General features: G+C 35.0%; 1 protein-coding gene and 1 long non-coding RNA gene across 3 annotated transcripts; one reads left to right on the forward strand and one right to left on the reverse strand.

The window, feature by feature from the left end:
• Positions 1-1,850: 1,850 nt before the first annotated feature.
• On the reverse strand, positions 1,851-20,493 carry LOC124402819 (natural killer cell receptor 2B4-like). Of its 2 annotated transcripts, XM_046876089.1 has the most exons (9): positions 20,402-20,493; positions 20,156-20,311; positions 7,759-7,839; positions 6,180-6,461; positions 5,714-5,983; positions 5,408-5,545; positions 5,122-5,153; positions 4,927-5,013; positions 1,851-3,471 (listed from the first exon to the last, which is right to left on the reverse strand). In XM_046876089.1, exons 3-9 carry the CDS (start codon positions 7,811-7,813, stop codon positions 3,379-3,381), a joined length of 957 nt encoding a protein of 318 aa, XP_046732045.1. In that variant the 5' UTR covers positions 7,814-7,839; positions 20,156-20,311; positions 20,402-20,493; the 3' UTR covers positions 1,851-3,378. The 2 variants fall into 2 exon arrangements, with proteins under 2 accessions (XP_046732045.1, XP_046732046.1); XM_046876090.1 differs by lacking the exon at positions 4,927-5,013.
• A 98-nt stretch (positions 20,494-20,591) lies between these two features.
• LOC124402822 lies at positions 20,592-21,794 on the forward strand. Its single transcript, XR_006928797.1, has 3 exons — positions 20,592-20,779; positions 21,107-21,283; positions 21,409-21,794. It is a non-coding gene; the product is annotated as an uncharacterized LOC124402822 (long non-coding RNA).

A 21,794-nucleotide genomic window follows, 5' to 3' on the forward strand; every position in this document is an offset into this window, starting at 1 on the left:
AGGTTCCGCCCCTTTGGACTGCAATTGGCTGGGAGATAATCAACGTGTGACCTGACTGCACCTGTGGCCAATCCAGTAAACTGTTGGGGTTTAAAAAGAGGACTGCAGGGACATTGGAGAGAGCACCATGAGCACCATTTGTTTTGCATTGTTGTGTTTGGAGCATTGCTTGTTTATTGTTTGTACTACAATTGTTGATTCGTTGACTGTTATCTTGTTTGTTTTGAGTGGTTATATTCTGACAACAACCCTTGTGTTTTCCCCAGGAGTGTTGGGCAGGTAGTATGTCACGTGACTTACATCTTGCAACACGTAGGTGATACTATGTATAGAGACACTAGCTAGGAGTGTGTGCTACTTCTGTATTTTGTTAGTTTAGAGTAGGTAAGCTAGGGCGTGTAGAGGCGCGGAAGAATTTTGTTTAGTGTTAGGTTAGTGGTTTATTACTGAGGTAGTTGGTTTTGTTGTGTTCTTTTCTTTAGCGCCACTCTCCGCCTCTCTCTCCTGTGGGATTATTTATTATGCCTTGGTTTTCTGATTAGTGTAAATATTGTATATACTCCATTCCTCCTGTTCCTCCTTGTTTGAATAAATCCTTTTATATTATACTTGGTTTACGTGTCCTTTTCCTGGCCTATTCACAGAATGGATCACAGTATGAATGTTACAGCTTCAACCCTAGACGTATAAAAAGAAGTCGTAACAAATGCGTTAATAACGCATTAACGAAAATAAATGTTAACATCACAGATATGATTAATTTAATTGATGTAATTAAAATAATCAAAAGAAGCAACTTGGTTGCTACTAAGTTTTATTACTGCCCTACTTTTGTGGTGCCTGTTTTATCAGTGCCATTTTAACTTCTTATGACTAAGAAGACATGTGTGGGTCTTTCCATAGGCACTAAATAAACACAATGTGCATGCTGTGATATAAAGCTCAAAAGCATTCTGCACATTGCCTTTTTGTGGAAACTCTTTTTAACATGAAAGTGTGTTGATTTCACAAGTCATCTCATGGTTGTTTACTTTTATTCATGATCCTCACTTCATTTAGCATTTTTGGTTTTGCATTTTTATGTATTGATAGATAGATAGATAGATAGATAGATAGATAGATAGATAGATAGATAGATAGATAGATAGATAGATAGATAGATATATATATATATATATATATATATATATATATATATATATATATATATATATAATATAAAACATCATTTGCTTTATCATTAACATTTTCACAAAAGAGTTTAATGTCATGTTTGATAGCTTAACATCAATGTAATAATTCTAATGCTCTAACATTGTACATTACAAAATAAGCAGCAGTATGTTTTATTTTTATTTAGCAAGCTTTTAACACTATGCAGTGCTTAGCTGTGAGGGAAGGATGTGGTTGAGCTTGTGGTTGGGTTTAGTGTTTAAGCTTTTGCAATGGCCATTTTTAACCTGTTTGTTGGGTTTGACAAACAACAAGAAGAAAACATGCAAACATATTTATAATATAATATATTTTTACTTACTTACAAGCAAAACATAGAGGTCTAAATATCTACTCAAGTAAAATAAAAAGTAGCAATATATAGTGTACTCAGAGTAATCCTTAGAAAACAGGGGGGTCTCCTGCAGTGTAAAAAGGACAGGGGACATTTTAATCAAAAGAAACAAATGTACAAATTAGAGGCAAATAATACAATATAACATTTATAGAAATAATTTTAATTCAAGTATTGTGGTTGCAGATAAAAAAAACAAAAAAAAAACGCATGAATCACAAATGTAAAAATATATTATACAAAACAAAGATGAAATTAAAGTTACGAGAATCACAAACAATCGTTTAATTTTTTGTTTCATTTGTTTCAAATATTGTTATTGTGTATGTTTGTTTGAATGTTCTGTGCATGCAGTTCCAGGTTTTACAATTATTTTATTTAAATCATTGGTTCACTAGTTCTAGATTGACAGCCCCACTTCCAGCAATCAATCGGAGAGGAGAGTTGACTTTATTACCATTTGACTTATGACTGCTGTGTCTAATTAATACATTTGTTGTTTCAGAAACATTTGGAGCATAAATGCAAATTAACTCGTAAGATGTAGAAGTACAAGATATACATTGATTCTAAGAGTACAATTTATTTGTATTATACTTAAAAATATCACATGTATGTAAGTGTAAATGCAGTAGTTAAGGTTTTGGACTTTCAAAGGTTGTAAATTCAAATCCTAGCACCAACAAATTGTCATTCATAGGCCCCTGAGCAAGGCCCCTAATGCTCAAATGCTGAATTGTATAAAATTAGATATTAAATACATAAAAGCCAAAAAGACATATAAGGCATTATGTCTTTTATAACATATAAGGCATTATTTTGGCTCCCAGTTTGGCAACAGTGACCTTTGTGTTTTGCTAAACATGCTTCCTGGAATGATTTCAACACATTTTTAAAATGTATTTATTTCCCCTTTGAAATTGAATGAGAAACCCTGTTGTTTATAGTGATTAAACTGCAACTATTCTGCCATCTAGTGGCACACAGTTCTTGTTAATTATGAACATAATTTAAATAGCTTGTGACAAATATTATGTGAACAAGATTTTAAACGCAACACTTTTGTTTTTTGCCCCCATTTTACATGAGCTGAACTCAATCAAGGTCTAAGACTTTTTCTATTTAAACAAAAGGCCTATTTCTCTCAAATATTGTCCACAAATCTGTCTAAATCTGTGTTAGTGAGCACTTCTCCTTTGCCAAGATAATCCATCCACATCACTGGTGTAACATATCAAGATGCTGATTAGACAGCATGATTATTGCACAGGTGTCCCTAAGGCTGGCCACAATAAAAGACCACTCTAAAATGTGCAGTTTTATCACACAGCACAATGCCACAGATGTCACAAGTTTTGAGGGAGCATGCAATTGACATGCTCACTGCCAATAAAGCATGCTGCTAAATACTCAGATTAAAACAGACCAATTACATGCAACAAAATAGTGAAGATCACTTTCATTGAAGTTAATTATTTAGATTTACTTGCCTGGGATACATGGGTAGTGTGAGACAGACAACAAAATAGAAGATATTAATTTACAATGTGAGTGTTACTCTGATAAGAGCAGAAATCATTAACATTGACATTGCAGTTGTCATTCTGGAAATGATGGTTTCTTCCTGAACTCCTAGCAATGATTATTTTTTCTTTGTTAAACTTTGAGAGACAAGATATTTTCATGCCAATAAGATCTAATGGAACAAGTCTTGATTTGATTACAGATGAGTAAAACAATTTTCAAAATGCAAATGAAAATAACACATTATTTTGCTTCCATTTCTCACAAAAGGCATCCAACTGAGTTTCTTACAATATTTTATCATTCTTATTCACTGTGTAATAAATGTCTTGAGGTGTTGTGAATTCCAATGACTTGTAAATATTTTCTGCTCCTTGATTCTAAAGACATGAAGAAGAAAAAGCCCTTTTAAGAAAAATATATGAAAAATAAAAAATAAATAAACCGTAAATAATGTATATTTTAAAACAGATCCATAGATATGAAACAGTTCAATTACATCAATAAGACCTTTCAGTTTGTAGGTTTTAAATAAACAAATAGAAGAGCTTTAAGCACTGTAATAACAGTCTCAAATCAAACACCAAATCCGCCATGTTTTACACAATTAACCCTCTAGGTGGCGTTTTGTGTCTTTATTGATCGTACAGATAAAAACATCATTCAAATCTGTAAAATGTCTAAGATTATATATATATATATGTATATATATATATAAGCTTCTTGACTTGAAGAGGTGCATTTTCTCTGGTTTCACCTCATTAACTGTCCGTGTGGAAACATAGCAAAGGCTCTTAATGATGTCCACACGTCTCTGCACTGCTATAGCCTTTATAATTAATCACTGTACATATGCTTAAATATATATCACATGCTGTAAATATGATACATATTTATCTGCACTATTTGCACGATTGCTACTTTTTGCACTGCTGGTAGATGCCAAACTGCATTTTGTTGCTGTGTACCTGTACAATGCAATGACAATAAAGATCGATCGATCGATTAATATGATTAATATGATGTGAGGTCCAGTTAACAGCTAAAAGTAGAAGTAATAACTACTTTTTACTTAAGTACATGTCAGAGCCAAGACTTCTTTACTTTCACTTGAGTAAAAAAGTATAATCAGTACTTTTAACTTTTACCTGAGTATTTTAAAACATGAGTATCTGTACTTCTACTTAAGTAAAGGATGTGTGTACTTTTGCCACCTCTGGTGTGGGTAACAGTTTGAGTGCTAGAAAAATTCACTGGCAGCACAGCACAGTCAAATTTAGTATAGTTTTAAATTAATGCTGCCAAACATAAGCCATAATCTAATTATTTCTTTAAATTATTTAATATTCATAGACACTAGAAATAAACACTATGAACAGGAACTGATTTAGTTGGTTAGTTAGTAAGTTAGTTAATTTGGTGATGTGATGAATGGCAGCAGAATGTATTTTACAGAAGCATTTTAAAGGTTTTTTTGCCTATTTATCTCTATTTCACTTTATAACAAAATGCCTGAATGAACATGAATTACTGAAATAACAAATTGACAAAAAAATATTTTAAACCAAATTACTTTTCTACGATTCTTTTCAAATTTCTTATAAAATAAATAAATAAATAAATCACCATCCCACTATGACAGCATATCAGAAATTATCCTATGCAACAGGATGTGCTACAACATTTAGGGCTGCAGCATTTGTGTTAATATAATTTCTTAGTTAACCATGCATTATAAACCATTAGGAGCATTTTAATTAATTTTAAATGAGGAAAAAATTTGTATAATATTCTTATTTTGTAAAACCTAAAAATGATCATTTGATGATGTTTACCTTGTTGCCAGGATTTGCAGTTCTGTAAACAATACCAGCAGTTTCAAGCTTCTCTGACTCCTCAATTGTCTGTAATTCATTTCCCTCCTGCAGACATGGTTTAACCACACTGTTATATACACTATATACTGTGTTCTTTACATGTTATAATATGTAAATAATGTGCAAAATAGATTTCTATTATCAAAAGGTCACCTTAACTTCTTCATAGACTCTGGTGTCAGATTCTAGGAAGTTTGGAAATGAAAATGTTTATAATTTTATACAAAATCTATCTATCTATCTATCTATCTATCTATCTATCTATCTATCTATCTATCTATCTATCTATCTATCTATAATCATTTGATACATATTTTAATAAATACATTTTTACAAAAAACACAAAAGCAACAAACATGTTTTCCACTTTTAATATGTAAGAATTAGTTACTTATTCTAATGATAATAAAAATACATAATAAATAAAACATGTTATTACCTGTTGTCCTATTGTATTTCTTGTAAAGAAAATAGATGATGATACTAATGACACCAAGACCTACAGTAAGTGTGACTACAGAGATTAACAGGATTACAGTATTATTTAATGGAGGCCCAGCGGGTGGTTCTTTGTCTTCTATGGAAACAAATGTTTATTAAGATCAATATATTGTATATATGCATTATATAATATATAATGTATTACATATGATGCTTTCCAATGGAAATAATATTGAATAAGAATGTTGCTATGTGCAAATGTGAGTATGAGGTGTAAAATAATGTTATGTATGTGTGCTCATACCTTTAGAAAGGCAGAGTTGTTTCACATGTTTCATCTCCATAGTGGCATTTTCCCAGCTGACTGGGTTGCTATGATTACAAACGATTAAGTCATTTCTGATATTCAATAAAAGCAAGAAGTTTCCAGATTCTTTCTCTGTTTTGTTATTACACTGATCACTGTAGCAATTAGAGGTAACTGAGAAATACTGAGTTTTACAGATGAAAGTTACATTACAGGTGACGTTACTTTGCTGGTGAGAGACATTAAGGACTGGTTTCTCCACTGGATCTGGAATACACACATGCAGATACATTACTGTCCTGCTACTCAATGAAAAGATTTGTATATAAGCAAAACACATGTTTACTGACACTATTTATTCAAATTTAAACATTTACTGAATAAAATCACAGAATTAAATAAACATTGCTTTTTAAACTGGTGAGAATAACATTATTATCAGTTTGTTGGCTATAAAACTCACCCAACACACATAATTGGTACTTTGCAACCTTTGTGGTTGAATCCTCATTTTCTGCATCTGCGGCATAGAGTCCACTATCACTCTTCTGTAAGTTCTTCAGTGTCAGTCTGAAAGTTTTTTCATTGAACTCTGCTCTGTCTTTATAATTTTTGGTTAAAGTTCCCCTGTTCCACACAATGTTTTTATTTGTGTTAAATGTCCATCCGACATAGCTGTCATCAGGAACTTCCTTTTGTACATCCAGTTGAACAGAGCTGTTAACCATCCTAAAAACATCAGTGGCTGTAGGAAAAGCAAAAATAAACTGTTTAATTATGTTTTAAAGACCCTTTCCACAATAATCTAAAAATAAACAAATAATGTATGACCATCCAACATGTACAAGTAACCATGAAATGGCAAGTCCATGCACAAAAAAAAAATTATTCACCTTTATAATAAGCAATTTAGTACTGTACAGCTATTGATTTAATTAATTTCATTTTTCAGGCTGTAATGTAAGAAAAGCTAAAGATTTGTACAGGGTATGATGACTTTCGGAAGGCTCTGTAGGCATGTAGATGAGATTCAGTGATTTAATGATAAAAGTGCTTGTTTCTGCATTCAGCAAAAGTCAGGGGCTGTATACCAAATACTAGAACATTATTAATTGATAAAAAATATTTAGAATCAGGTACTGCTTTTTGTAAGGCATGCATACAATTTATAACAGCAGATCTTTTTATTGTGAATTTATGGATCATGTCCATTAATTAAGAGAAAGTACAAAGCTTAAATAAGAAGGCAACAAATAACCATAGACATGCCATAAACAAAAAACAAATTTTTTGCATGTTAAATTAATCTTTAAATTGACATACTGTATAATAACAAGTATTTAAACATTGACAACAAAGAAAATCGAGACCATTCACTGTCAGGGACATAAGCAAATGTAACCATTAGCTACTAGATGTGGCCATACCAAAGGATGTGAAAATTGTGTAAAACTATTCAATGTCAGCAGCCTTACTGCACTGAAAGGAACCACACCCTGACACTATTCTACACACTAACAGTGAAATATGAAAAGGAAGCCATGGAAAGCAAAATATTTTTGTAAACTGAAATTAAATAAGATCACTTAACAGTCTTATTTTGCAGCACTTAAAAATAGAAAATCTTACAGTAAATGTATATCTGACCTATTTAAATTAATTCCTCTTACAAATTGTAGTTATATACTGTATAAGACTCAGAAATCAGATATAAAACATTTTAATATAAGGTTTTATGGACTGCCATGTTCATATCATGTATGATGTGTATATTGGTACTACTGTAAATTGTGTGGTAAGAGATCACATTTACACATTTAGTTATTATTTCTACATTTATCTACTAATTAACTACTATCTCTTCTAATTAACTACTATTATCATTGACAGAAAATAGGCTCAAGAAATTTGGCAACTTCAACACTAGCTATTTTTCATAATGTATAGTAGTTTTTTTACACTTTCTACTACATCAAAGTGTAATTAACATTAAATACTTTACCCTCTTCAGTTAGAAAGATTTATAGAAAAAATTACTTTACCTTTAACTGAGGCCAACAAGTAGAGAAAGAAGACGAGCTGCATTGTCTGCGCCATGTTGTGGCTTCCTCTTTCCACTTCCCCTACAGTTAAATATACCGTTATGATTGCTAGCGACACACATTTAATATAGAAGACATGTAAAAACTAAACTGTTCTTGTCTTTTCAGTTAAAGCAGAAGTTGGGTCAAACAAGAATAAAAGTTCAGTCAAGTCAGTCAAGTCAGTTCAGTCAAGGAAAAAGGGCCATGGGATGGGAAAGATGCTAATAACATTACAAAATTCTAAATTGCAATTGACTAAGACTACTTTCACATACATCTGGATAGATTTTAAAAAGCTCCCTGTCTACACTTGCATTTTTTAACATTTTTCCGCACTTGTATAAAAATCCTTACATCTCAATATTACACATGCGTAAAAATGTAAGAATGGCAAAATTTCCTTTTGAAAAGCTCCATATTTGAAAAAAAACAACTTTTTTTTTGTATGTGATGAAATTCTTTTGGTGAAAACCCGTCACCATCTCTTGTTTGCTCTGTCTACAACCTCTTTACAGATGTATTTTCAAATGAATCCATTTTAATGTAGATGAAGCCTTAGAATAATGATTCATATAACACACTGTGTGAACAGGTCTGTAAATAAACAATTCATAGCAATTTCCTGACCTAATAACTAAGTTTCAGGTAATAGAAAATTTCTGTTTGGAAAATTGTTCACAGAAAAAGGATCATTTTATAGCTAAAGTTCAAAAGAAGCAAAACATGACTCTATGTTTTACAATCCTTTGGCCCATATAATAACTTCCATTTTTCTCTTTGTGTTTAAATAACCTCATATTGAGTCTCAAATATATTATGATAGATCATCACATGCTCCAGTCTACACTGTAGTAACACCTGTTTTCTCTTACTGACCCCTTGATCCTCATACAGTAACAAACCTGGCAGCAAAAATAGTATACATTGCTGAAATATGGTATAGAGATCTGGGAAACTAGTAAATCTCAGAGCATGAGAAATTCTCTGAATAATAATCTTAGAATCCAATATCATGGGAATTACATTAACATCTTTAATTATATACTATTTAACAATATAACACACAATTTTATAAATTACATACTGGAACTCAGATTAATAAGTTTGCTATTGGAAAATAGGCCAGACAATTGAGCATCAAACTGATGTTAAGAAATCAATCAAGCAAATATTTAAAAAGGAAACATTTTCAGCCATAAACAATACAGTCCAATAAAACAATCATGTGATTAAAATAATAAAAAAGCAACGTAGTCGTTACTAAGTTTTATTACTGGCCCAAATTTGTGGTGCCTATTTTATTAATAATTGCTACATGTACGTGTGACTAAGAAGACGTGTGGGATTTTCCTTAGGTACACTGTAAAATAAATCCTGTAAATTTACATGGAAATTTAACAGCAAAAAGCAAAAAAAAAAGCTGTTTTATTTGTTTTGCCTTTGCATGAAAACAGTAAAGAATCCATAGCGCTAGCGTTAGCTGCTATCCAAGAAGTGTCTAGCGGCTAACGCTAGCAATATAGATTCTTTAGAGTCTTATGTCCAGCTTCAAGAACTTCTCTTAAAAGGAAAAAAATCCTGGCAATTTCACATATCGAGGGAGTGAATGAATAATGGAAGGAATGAAATCATTTGTTAAAGTATGCTGAAATAAGCAGAACAGTTAAGTAGGTTATATCTTTAGAAAATGAAATGTAAAACACACACACACACTTACATACACATCTGTATTAATCAAATAGGGTCTAACAAATGAAAATATTACATTTAATATTTCCATTAATTTAATTTAATTTAATTTAATTTGTGCCAATGTAATCAAAATAATAAAAAGCTTTTCATGCTGAGTTGTAACTTTATTACTTTATCTGTTTTTACTATTTCAGAGACCTCAGGGGTGTTACATCATTCCACATTTTTGACCCCGGTATGGGACAATCACGAAAGCACTGTATGTTTTTTCCTGTTTTTATTAAACTTAACTATACTTGTGTAATTTCTTTGTAAAGGGGTTCATGTCTATTGTTTTCTCTCTCTTTCTTGACTTTCAGATATGTGAGTTTTAGGAGTGACATCATTCAAACATTTTGACTCCAGTTTGGGACAATCACTCAAATGCAGTGCCATGCAATGATATCACAATGTTACTTTGAAAATGTGAAAATAATGTTTAATGTTGCAATGTTACAGTTTTGTTACATAATGTTAGATTTGGTTCCTTATTGATTCCTGCACACAGGTTTTAAACAATTGCTTCAATTTTAGTACTGCATTATATCCTGCTGCTTGCTCTTTTTTTTTTGACTGCAGAAACAATTGTATACCAACAATAAATGTTTGAAAATGAAACGTTTGACCATTTATCAATGCTTTATTATTATTATTATTATTATTATTATTATTATTATTATTATTATTATTATTATTAGTCAAACCATACTCAACAAACAGGCATGAAGACAATTGTTTTAAAATAATTATTGTATTCTGCTCTCACAGAATGTGGATATTGATCCATTAGACAGATAGCAAACATGCCAATAAAGTCCCAAAGCATTCTTTTCTTAGTTATTTTTTATATTTATATATTTTTTACAGAAAAAAAAAAATACAATATGTAAAAAAAATATTAATATGAAAACTTGTATTATTGTATATAACACTGTTCTTTTCAACTTTAAACATGTGTTAAATCAAACCATCCATTAAATGAATAAGCAAAAATACATATTAGATTTTTAAGAACAGCACATATGGTGTTTTAAATTACGTAAATCACCAGGACACCAAACGGAACATTTGCTATGTTTCAACATGGACGGTTTTAATTTCCAGATGTGTGCATCATGGCGGATTTTGGTGCTTGATTTAAGACTTGGCGCATCGTTAAAACAAAGGTTTAGTGCTTGAAAAGAATGTTTTGCTGGAGGTTTTTTTACGTTTTATATCTGAGTAAAGAAGGGACGTCGTAAATAAATGTGTGTTGCATTGAAGGTTTTAATTTTGCGTTATTAACGTTAATTTTAATGTTTTATATATATATATATATATATATATATATATATATATATATATATATATATATATATATAATAACTTAAAAAAATATATAATTAGCATCATCTTAGCATCTCTCCAGATTTTATGTATTTGTGCTTATTTACACACTATTCTCCTGCGTGCTTACATGTTTCTGTTGTGCGAGTAAAACATTTGATAGACAGTCACTTTTGGATATTGGTCACATCTGTTTCGAATATCATTTTCACCTTTGGCCAGATACCACTGGAGCTCGTAAGGAAGCCACAATACAGGTGAAGCCCTACCTCTTCATGAAACACTTTTTTTATGAAAAAAAAAAAAAACCCTCTCAACAGAGTTGTAGGATGATTTAACTTAAGTTTGTTATCTAGCATACCAGCGTATATTTATTCATTGATAGAGACTCAAAGCATTTTTGTACGTCGCTCTGGACAAGGGAGTCTGCTAAATGCCACAAATGTAAATGTAACCTTGACTGATCTGTCTCAACATCTAACTAAACCCCTAAATTCTGTTAATGATCTTGACAAAACAGCATAGGCACTATCCGCACTAGCACATTTAAAAATTTTGCCCCATCCGATTAAAAAAGGTCAGAGAAAAAAACAACTGCATCATGGTATAAAGTCATACTCATGCCCTCAATAGAGTAGCCCATAATCTGGAGAAAACTAAATTAGATGATTTTAGAATTGCAGTATGCAGTATGCTCAGCTACATTGCTAGATTGACAGCTTTTCCTCCAGCCAATCAATAGAAGAGGAGAGTTGTCTTCATTCCCATATGACTTATGACTGCTGTGGCTAATTAATACATTTGTCATTTCATTAACATTTGGAGCATGAATGCAAATTAAATAGTAATATGGCATATTTAAGTACAAGATATACACTGATTCTAAGAGTACAATTTATTTTTGTTTTTACTTGACAATATCACATTCATGTAAGTGGTAGCTCAGTGGTTAATAAATATTTATGTATTTCTGTTTTTAATAAAAATGGTCAAACAAATGCACACTTCATTAATCACGTGTTAATCAAATTAGTGATGTTAAAATAAATTTGTATTAATAAAGAGTTAATTTTAACAGACAGAATTTAAACCATTTAAAATTTTTTACCTAATGAATGTATCCAGGCTGAACAACCACTATATCGAACACAAGCAGCACAAAGATGATGATGATGATGATGTTCAGGTGATCAATGTCTCTGACCTCAGTTATGTTTACATCACTGACTCCCTCTGCCTCATCCACATTATCCCCATACTTATTGTTGCTTAATGCTTTGCTCATTTGTTAGCTTCATTAACTAGCCTAGATCTGTGGTGTGTGATAACCAGGAAATGATACACCAGTGTTAGATTGAAAGAGCAGGACAGGAAATTGGTTTGTGGTTCACATGCAGTGAAACAAAAAAATATTTTGTCACCAATAGTTTAAAACGAAGAATTGAAAATGTAAGAAATAGAAAGTGCAGATATCTGTGTAAAAAAATGCAATAAGTGAAAAAGTTAAAAGTTTAAAAATAAATAGTGATGTAAAGTACTGATACCAGAAAAATCTACTTAAGTACATTAACGAAGTATTCATACTTTGTTACTTCCTACCTCTGATATACACAGAGCTATTCTATCTATAACATCTGTTTTTAGTAACCTTTATTCTGGGCGGAGTTGTGGAGGACCTAAGAACATTAGAGATTTTATTCAAATTGATATTTATTACAATCATTTTTTTCTTTCCTATCCTATTACATATCTGTATTACTGGCACTGTACTTCACAGACTGTCTATAAAGTCTTCGTACACAATATACAGTGAGGAAAATAAGTATTTGAACACCCTGCTATTTTGCAAGTTCTCCCACTTAGAAAAGGCCCGGGTTAACAACGACCGCCACAGGTATCGTTAGCCGACAGGGTACCGGTGGAAATTGGGCTACTGTTGGCCGAAGGAGGAGGAGAGGAGGAAGATGTCTACAGAGACGGCAGGGAAAGGAGCAGTGTAGGAGAGTGGAGTTTCGGGTTGGTACGTTAAATGTTGGTACTATGACGGGTAAAGGGAGAGAAGTAGCTGATATGATGGAGAGGAGAAAGGTAGATATGCTGTGTGTTCAGGAGACCAAGTGGAAAGGGAGTAAGGCCAGGAACATTGGAGGTGGATTTAAACTGTTTTATCATGGTGTGGATGGAAAGAGAAATGGTGTAGGGGTGATTCTGAAGGAAGAGTACAGTAAGAGTGTAGTGGAGGTGAAGAGTTTCTGATAGGGTGATGATCGTGAAGGTGGAAGTTGAAGGGATGATGATAAATGTCATCAGTGCCTATGCTCCACAAGTTGGCTGTGAGATGGAGGAGAAGGAAAAATTCTGGAGTGAATTAGATGAAGTGGTAGGTGGTGTACCTAGGAAAGAACGAATGGTGATTGGGGCAGATTTTAATGGGCATGTAGGTGAAGGAACAGAGGTGATGAGGAGGTGATGGGTAGGTATGGTTTTAAGGAGAGGAATGTGGAAGGGCAGATGGTGGTAGATTTTGCTAAAAGGATGGAAATGGCAGTGGTGAACACTTATTTTAAGAAGAAGGAGGATCATAGGGTGACGATAAGAGTGGAGGAAGGTGCACACAGGTGGACTATGTGCTATGCAGGAGATGCAACCTGAAGGAGATTGGAGACTGTAAGGTGTTGGCAGGGGACAGTGTAGCTAGACAGCATCGGATGGTGGTCTGTAGGATGGTTTTGGAGGCGAAGAAGAAGAGGAGGAGAGTGAGGACTGAAAGAAGAATAAGATGGTGGAAACTGAAGGAGGAAGAGTGTAGTGTGAGGTTCAGGAAGAGGTCAGACAGAGGCTCGGTGGTGTTGAAGAGGTGTTGGATGATTGGGCAACTACTGCAGGAGTGATGAGGGAGGCAGCTAGAAAAGTACTTGGTGTGACATCTGGAAATAGAAAGCAAGACAAGGAGACGTGGTGGTGGAATGAGGAAGTGCAGGAGAGCATAAGGAGAAAGAGGTTGGCAAAACAGAAGTGGGATAGACAGAGTGATGAGAAAAGTAGGCAGGAGTACAAGGAGATGCGGCAGCAGGTAAAGAGGGATGTGGCGAAAGCCAAGGAAAAGGCATATGAGGAGCTGTATGAGAGGTTGGACACTAAGGAAGGAGAAAAGGATTTATACCGATTGGCCAGGCAGAGGGACCGAGCTGGGAAGGATGTACTGCAAGTTAGAGCAATAAAGGATGGAGAGGAAATGTGTTGACTAGTGAGGAGAGTGTGTTGAGAAGGTGGAGGGAGTATTTTGAGCAGCTGATGAATGAGGAAAATCAGAGAGAGAAGGTTGGATGATGTGGAGTTGGTGAAGCAGGATGTAGATAGGATTAGTAAGGAGGAAGTGAGAGCAGCGATTAAGAGGATGAAGAGTGGAAAGTCGGTTGGACCAGATGACATACCGTAGAAGCGTGAGATGTTTAGAGAGATGGCAGTGGAGTTTTTGACCAGATTGTTTAACAGGATTTTGGAAGGTGAGAAGATGCCTGAGGAATGGAGAAGAAGTGTGCTGGTACCGATCTTTAAGCATAAAGGAGATGTGCAGTCTTGCAGTAACTACAGGGGAATTAAGTTGGTCAGTCACACCATGAAGTTATGGGAAAGAGTAGTGGAAGCCAGGCTGAGAGAAGAGGTGACCATCTGTGAGCAACAGTATGGTTTCATGCCGAGGAAGAGCACCACAGATGCCTTATTTGCTTTGAGGATGTTGATGGAGAAGTATAGAGAAGGACAGAAGGAATTGCATTGTGTATTTGTGGATTTAGAGAAAGCGTCGACAGAGTGCCAAGAGAGGAGTTGTGGTATTGTATGAGGAAGTCAGGTGTGTCAGAGAAGTATGTGAGGGTGGTGCAGGACATGTATGAGGACAGTGTGACGGCAGTGAAGTGTGCAGTAGGTACGACAGACTGGTTCAGGGTGAAGGTTGGACTGCATCAAGGATCGCCCTGAGCCCTTTCCTGTTTGCAGTGGTGATGGACAGGTTGACGGACGAGGTCAGACAGGAGTCTCCCTGGACTATGATGTTTGCAGATGATATTGTGATTTGTGGTGAGAGTAGGGAGCAGGTTGAGAAGAGCCTGGAGAGGTGGAGATATGCGCTGGAGAGAAGGGGAATAAGAGTCAGTAGGAGTAAGACAGAGTACATGTGTGTGAATGAGAGGGAGGGCAGTGGAGTGATGCGGTTGCAGGGAGAAGAGGTGGAAGAGGTGGAGGAGTTCAGGTACCTGGGGTCAACAGTGCAAAGTAATGGAGAGTGTGTTAGAGAAGTAAAGAAAAGAGTGCAGGCAGGGTGGAGTGGTGGAGAAGAGTGACAGGAGTGATTTGTGATAGTAGGGTATCTGCAAGAATGAAAGGGAAAGTTTATAGGACTGTGGTGAGACCTGCGATGTTGTATGGATTAGAGACAGTGGCATTGAGTAAAAGACAGGAGGTGGAGCTGGAGGTAGCAGAGCTGAAGATGTTAAGGTTTTCGTTGGGCGTGACGAGAATGGACAAGATTAGAAATGAGTTTATTAGAGGACAGCGCATGTAGGATGTTTTGGTGACAAGGTGAGGGAGGCGAGATTGAGATGGTTTGGACATGTGCAAAGGAGGGACATGAATTATATTGGTAGAAGAATGTTGAGGATGGAGCCACCAGGTAGGAGGAAAAGAGGAAGGCCAAGGAGGAGGTTCATGGATGTGGTGAGGGAAGACATGCAGGTAGTTGGTGTAAAGAGGCAGATGTAGAGGACAGGGTGGTATGGAGACGGATGATCCGCTGTGGCGACCCCTAATGGGAGCAGCCGAAAGAAAAAGAAGAAGATTTGTTTGATACAGCTGCAAATAAGTATTTGAACACCTGAGAAAGTCAATGTTAATATTTGGTACAGTAGCCTTTGTTTGCAATTACAGAGGTCAAACGTTTCCTGTAGTTTTTCACCAGGTTTGCACACACTGCAGGAGGGATTTTGGCCCAGATTCTCTATTGGGTTTAGGTCTGGAGACTGGCTAGGCCACGCCAGAACCATGAAATGCTTCTTACAGAGCCACTCCTTGGTTATCTTGGCTGTGTGCTTCGGGTCATTGTCATGTTGGAAGACCCAGCCTCGACCCATCTTCAATGCTCTAACTGAGGGAAGGAGGTTGCTCCCCAAAATCTCACAATAGATGGCCCCTGTCATCCTCTCCTTAATACAGTGCAGCCGCCCTGTCCCATGTGCAGAAAAACACCCCAAAGCATAATGCTACCACCCCCATGCTTCACAGTAGGGATGGTGTTCTTGGGATGGTACTCATCATTCTTCCTCCTCCAAACACGTTTAGTGGAATTATGACCTGACCACATGACTTTCTCCCATGACTCCTCTGGATAATCCAAATGGTCATTGGCAAACTTAAGACGTGCCTGGACATGTGCTGGTTTAAGCAGGGGAACCTTCCGTGCCATGCATGATTTCAAACCATGACACCTTAGTGTATTACCAACAGTAACCAACAGTATTACCTTGGAAACGGTGGTCCCAGCTCTTTTCAGGTCATTGACCAGCTCCTCCCGTGTAGTTCTGGGCTGATTTCTTACCTTCCTCAGGATCATTGAGACCCCACGAGGTGAGATCTTGCATGAAGCCCCAGTCCGAGGGAGGTTGACAGTCATGTTTAGCTACTTCCATTTTCTAATGATTGCTCCAACAGTGGACCTTTTTTCACCAAGCTGCTTGGCAATTTCCCCGTAGCCCTTACCAGCCTTGTCTAGGTATACAATTTTGTCTCTAGTGTCTTTGGACAGCTCTTTGGCCATGTTAGTAGTTGGATTTTTACTGATTGTATGGGGTGGACAGGTGTCTTTATGCAGCTAACAACCTCAAACAGGTGCATCTAATTTAGGATAATAAATGTAGTGGAGGTGGACATTTTAAAGGCATACTAAGAGGTCTTTGAGGGTCAGAATTCTAGCTGATAGACAGGTGTTCAAATACTTATTTGCAGCTGTATCATACAAATAAATAGTTTAAAAATCAAATATTGTGATTTCTGGATTTTTCTTTTAGATTATGTCTCTCACAGTGGACATGCACCTACGATGACAATTTCAGACCCCTCCATGATTTCTAAGTGGGAGAACTTGCAAAATAGCAGGGTGTTCAAATACTTATTTTCCTCACTGTATGTAATGCTTTTTAGCACAAATATAACTATTTATAAAACATCCCCTACATGATTGTCATTCTTTTCCAACTTTGGTTCCCAGTTTGACAACAGTGGCCTTTGTGTTTTGTTCAACATGCTTTCCATCATATCTTTGTGACCGCTTTTCAATCCAGCCATGAGAATGATTTCAATACATAAAAAAAAAAAAAAAAGTGTTTATTTCCCCTGCAAAATTGCTTACAAAACCCTCTAGTTTATAGTGATTAATACCGCAGCTATTATGGCATTTAGTGGCACGAAGTTCTTGTTTATTATAAACATAATTAAAATAGCTTGTAAATAATTTCTGATGAGTACTATGTACTATTTGGTATTATGAATTTGGTATTAAGAATGCCAATCACTGTCAGCTCAATCCAGGCCTCCATCAATTTATCAGTCGTTCCTGAGAATGAACATGCTCAAATAGTGGTAATTGGATTGGATTCTAATTAAATTGATGGTATTGCATAATGGAAAAGTATCTACCTGTATTTGTTTAGAAACAATGGTGTCTGTAATGCTGAAGACACCATTGTTTCTGATCAACTCTCCAACTCTAGAAATGCAGCCCCAAACTTGCAGGAAACTTCCACCATGCTTCACTGTGGCCTGCAGACTGCTCTTTGGCAAACAAACTGCCTCCAGTTACAGCCAAATATTTCAGATTTTTACTGGTCAGGCCATAGCACCTGCTACCATCTTTGTGCACCGCAGTTTATGTTTTTCTGCATAGTTATGCCACTTAGTCTTGTTTCCACTTTGTAGGTATGGCTTTTGGGCTGCAACTTTATCATGAATACTGTCTGTTGAGACATCTCCACAAAGTAAATGGTGTACCAGAATCAAACCGGTTTCCAGCAGTTCTTTGCTACAAGTTTCTTGGCCAACCACTGTGTCATTGGTCCTCAAAATTGCCCATTTCTGCAATGCTTCTAACTAACATTACATGGCTAATCACAGCTAATCACATGGTTAAAGTGGAGATTGGAAAAAACAAATGAAAGACTGGTTTGAAAACAGATAATTAACAGTTAATTTTCATTTATACTTCTCAAAAGCAAAAATATGTTACTAAAAGAACATTTACATACAGAAAACTACTAAAAGAAAAACTAAGCAATTATTGCAATCAATCTGCCAAAACATTGTTTAAACTATCAGGAGAAATGCACTTTCACCCTCTGTGTGAATAACAGTTTACATATATTTAAAATGATAAAACTAGAAGGAATTGAGGATCTTTCAAGAAAATGTCAAGAAACCTGTAGCTTGTGTTTTATGTATAGTAAAACGTTTTAACATCTGAAGCACATTAAGAATTTTTGCAGTCCTTCAAACATTAGCTAAACATTACTTGTCTACCGCTAGCAAAAGGTACAAATTAATCAAACTTAGGCATTACACAAATCCATCTATCCTCATATCCTGATCTCCTCATACTGGTCTGATGGAGGATTCTTAATGTTCTGGTGCATCAGTAGCTAATTCATGTACTGCCATGGCTAATTCTGGAAAATGGATCAGTAGATAATAAAACCTCAACATGTCATTCATTTGCTATGGAAGTGAGCGTTAAACTCTGCTTCAGGACATCCCTCTCATGAAAAACACCATGCCAAATCTGACTAATGAAATCCATGCAATTAATTTTGATGTACAGTAATTCCTCGATATATCGCGGATCGGACATCACAAATCGGCAATATCACGGGTTCTCATATGGAACAAAACACTCTGACTATTGCGGATATAACGTGTTGTTTTTATCTAAACTGTACTGTATAACTGTAGTGAATTTATACAGTATCTGTACTGTAGAGTAAAATGGCCCCAAAATGTGCACATCAACAGCTTCTGGTAACGAAACTAAGCTGCAGATTTTTCAAGAGAAGATTGAACTTCTGGACATGCTTCAAGAGTTTTGCTGCTGTTGGCTGCCATTCCTGGGGTGAATGAGAGCACAGTATGCTATATTTTTAAGAAAGAAGCAAAAATCAGGAGTACTGTGTCGGCCAGCTTCAGGCAAAGTGCAAACTTTTTTTTACAAAAGTACAAAATAAATATATATTTTGTGAAGATGGAAGCTGCTTTGTTGTTGTGGATCGAGGACTCTAGTAAGAAAAATATTCCCTTGGACAACAACATCATACGAAAAAGGCACGACAACTGTACTACAAAATCGTGTCTAAAGGTGAAGCAAATATAGCAGAAAGTACAAGTAGAACCACAACCAGGGACATCAGCAGATTCAGAGGAATTTCAAGCCAGCAAGGATGGTTTGAATGCAGTATACAACAGTTTCTTTTTTATAGTTTATTTTGATCTATTTGTTATTATATTAAACATTACATGTGTTTATTAGTTTTTGTGCATGTAGTGTGCGATTCCTGTAAAAGTATAGGATTATAAAATGAAGTATTGGTATACAGTACTTTAAAAGAGCCCATCAAGTTATCACATTTTTTTTTCAGATATCCAAGGGATTACTGTGCAATCAGGTTCTTATGAATAGCTTTTTAATTCCAGCAAAATAATAATCCCAGAAGTACTTTACAATTAAAGAAGTATCCATGCACCTGGCCGATTATATATTTAGCCTCGGTTTACTGTTATTGTAAGGATTTTCACTAAATTTTGGAGGGTTGTTATGAGAATTTATCCAAAAAATGCTCTAATGATTCATCTGGCACGAACTCACTGGTTGTTTCAGAGAGCTGTTTTACTTACATGGACATTTTACAAAACATCACACGAGTTTACAAATAATTGTGTGAAACTTTATTTGTTGTTACCTTATTTAGTAACAACAAATTTTAAAATGGAAGGACAATGTTTTCATTTTTAACATGCATATTAGAATTAAAAGTGGCCCAGAGACACAAAATGACAAGAAGAAAAATTAGTTCTCTGCTTTTATTAATGTAAGTAACATCAAAGTAGTTACACAGACAGTAGATACACACATAGAGGCACAAACATTCTTACCAGATGTTAAAAGAGGTTAACAACCGGCGTCATGCACTTGGTCTGCAACAATATTTAGGTAGGTGGTACATGTCAAAGTAACATCCACATACTGTACATTTAAACATACCTTATACTTTGTTGGCTGCAAAATCAGCTGTGACCAGACAAGATCTCTAAAGGCGTGGTATCTGGCAACAAGACAGCAGCAAGTCTTGTAAATATATGGGTCTTCCTTGAATCGGACTTGTGTGTGTTGACCGAGAAGACAAATCAGAACACACAACTGCAATACAAAAAAAAAAAAAAAAGAAATTATGGACACAAAAACAAATATAGAACTAAATGAACAAATCTGAAAACATTTCAGACAAACCGTTAGAGGGAAGTATAGCTTTAAATGGAATCTTTTATTGGACAATACATCCGTCACTCAAGATACACAGGAAGTCTTCGATCTAAATGTTTCTTATCCACGTATGGAATTTTGCGATGGAACCTTTTTTCATTGCTTCTAATCAAGTTGCGCTCCATACTCCAATCCAGTAGGTGGCGGAATAACGCACCTTAAAGTTGATACGCCAAACGCCATTCAAAGAACAGAAGAAAAGAGATTTGCGTTTACTTTAAACTTTCTTTTTGCAACTTACATTTAAAAAATAAAATAACAAAGAAAATGTAATTAATTCAACGCTACTTTGAGGAAAGACATGCAGATGCAGTGGTTTTGGAGATGCTGCAAGCAAATCATGGCGTAAGTTGAGTTTGCTCTCTCTATAACACTTGAAAAACGCAGGTATGTTTCAAAGACAATTCTGTTCTGTATCTGCACTATGCTTATGAAGAAATCATTATGGTCCACCAGTTAGCAATCTGTGCATCGAATCTTAGTAGAACAGCTTTAGTGAATTAAGATTTGTGTTAATTTTATATTCCTAAACATTTGACCAAGTCAGAAAAGTGAACTTTTGTTTAAAGCCTTAGTTATATTATTACAACTAGTACATAGTAGTATTTATTTATACAAGACTAAATGATACTTATTGATACAAGACTAAAAATTCTGTTTTTTGTGTTGTAGGGCTCAGTTTTTTTGGGGATCTCACATATGAAGGTCACTTCAATGACAGCATCGAACATCAGTGCCTGTTTCAGTTCTGCTTCCAAAACAGGATTTGACCCTGTAGACTTGCACTGTCCCCTGGGAGGTTAACAAATAAACACTACCATCTACCACACAAGTCGGCAAGATATATCTGTAAAAATGCACTTTTCATTATTGATGCAATAATAGGCTTGTTTAAAATAAATTACAACTGCAAAAGTCACATTGTATGAATGTGTCTGTTAAATCCATTTACACAGAAATCTATCTTTTTGCAGGTCAGGATCACGTGACTGTCACCTTGCAGTTTAGGAATTCATGTTATGTGTTTAACATTCGTTAAATACTTAAAAGCAGCAATACATTTTTTTTTTACATATATTAGTAACCTTACCTCTAATACAATACCTCTTGCAGCACTTCCACTACATTTTGGTTTACCAGGTCTTTTGAATGAAAATGGGTCCTCCACAGACATGGGAATATTTTTTTCCTGCCAAGAAATACTAATTCTCCCTGACAGCTGTATTAGAAATTTTAAATTCATAGTACATATATACTCATCTGTATATAATGTTCATAGTACATACACATCTGTAAATTACTGTTTATAGTCCTATAATATCATTTAATTTAATTTATGTAAATCATGTAAACACTATAT

The sequence above is a fragment of the Silurus meridionalis genome, chromosome 20, assembly GCF_014805685.1.
Source record: "Silurus meridionalis isolate SWU-2019-XX chromosome 20, ASM1480568v1, whole genome shotgun sequence".
Lineage (NCBI taxonomy): Eukaryota > Metazoa > Chordata > Actinopteri > Siluriformes > Siluridae > Silurus > Silurus meridionalis.

Coding starts and splice junctions, on each gene's coding strand:
- LOC124402819 (XM_046876089.1), bottom strand. CDS start 7,813: ATGGCGCAGACAATGCAGCTCGTCTTCTTTCTCTACTTGTTGGCCTCA. Junction 6,462..7,758: donor CTTGTTGGCCTCAGTTAAAG/GTAAAGTAATTT, acceptor CTTTTCCTACAG/CCACTGATGTTTTTAGGATG. Junction 5,154..5,407: donor GAAATACAATAGGACAACAG/GTAATAACATGT, acceptor CAAACTTCCTAG/AATCTGACACCAGAGTCTAT.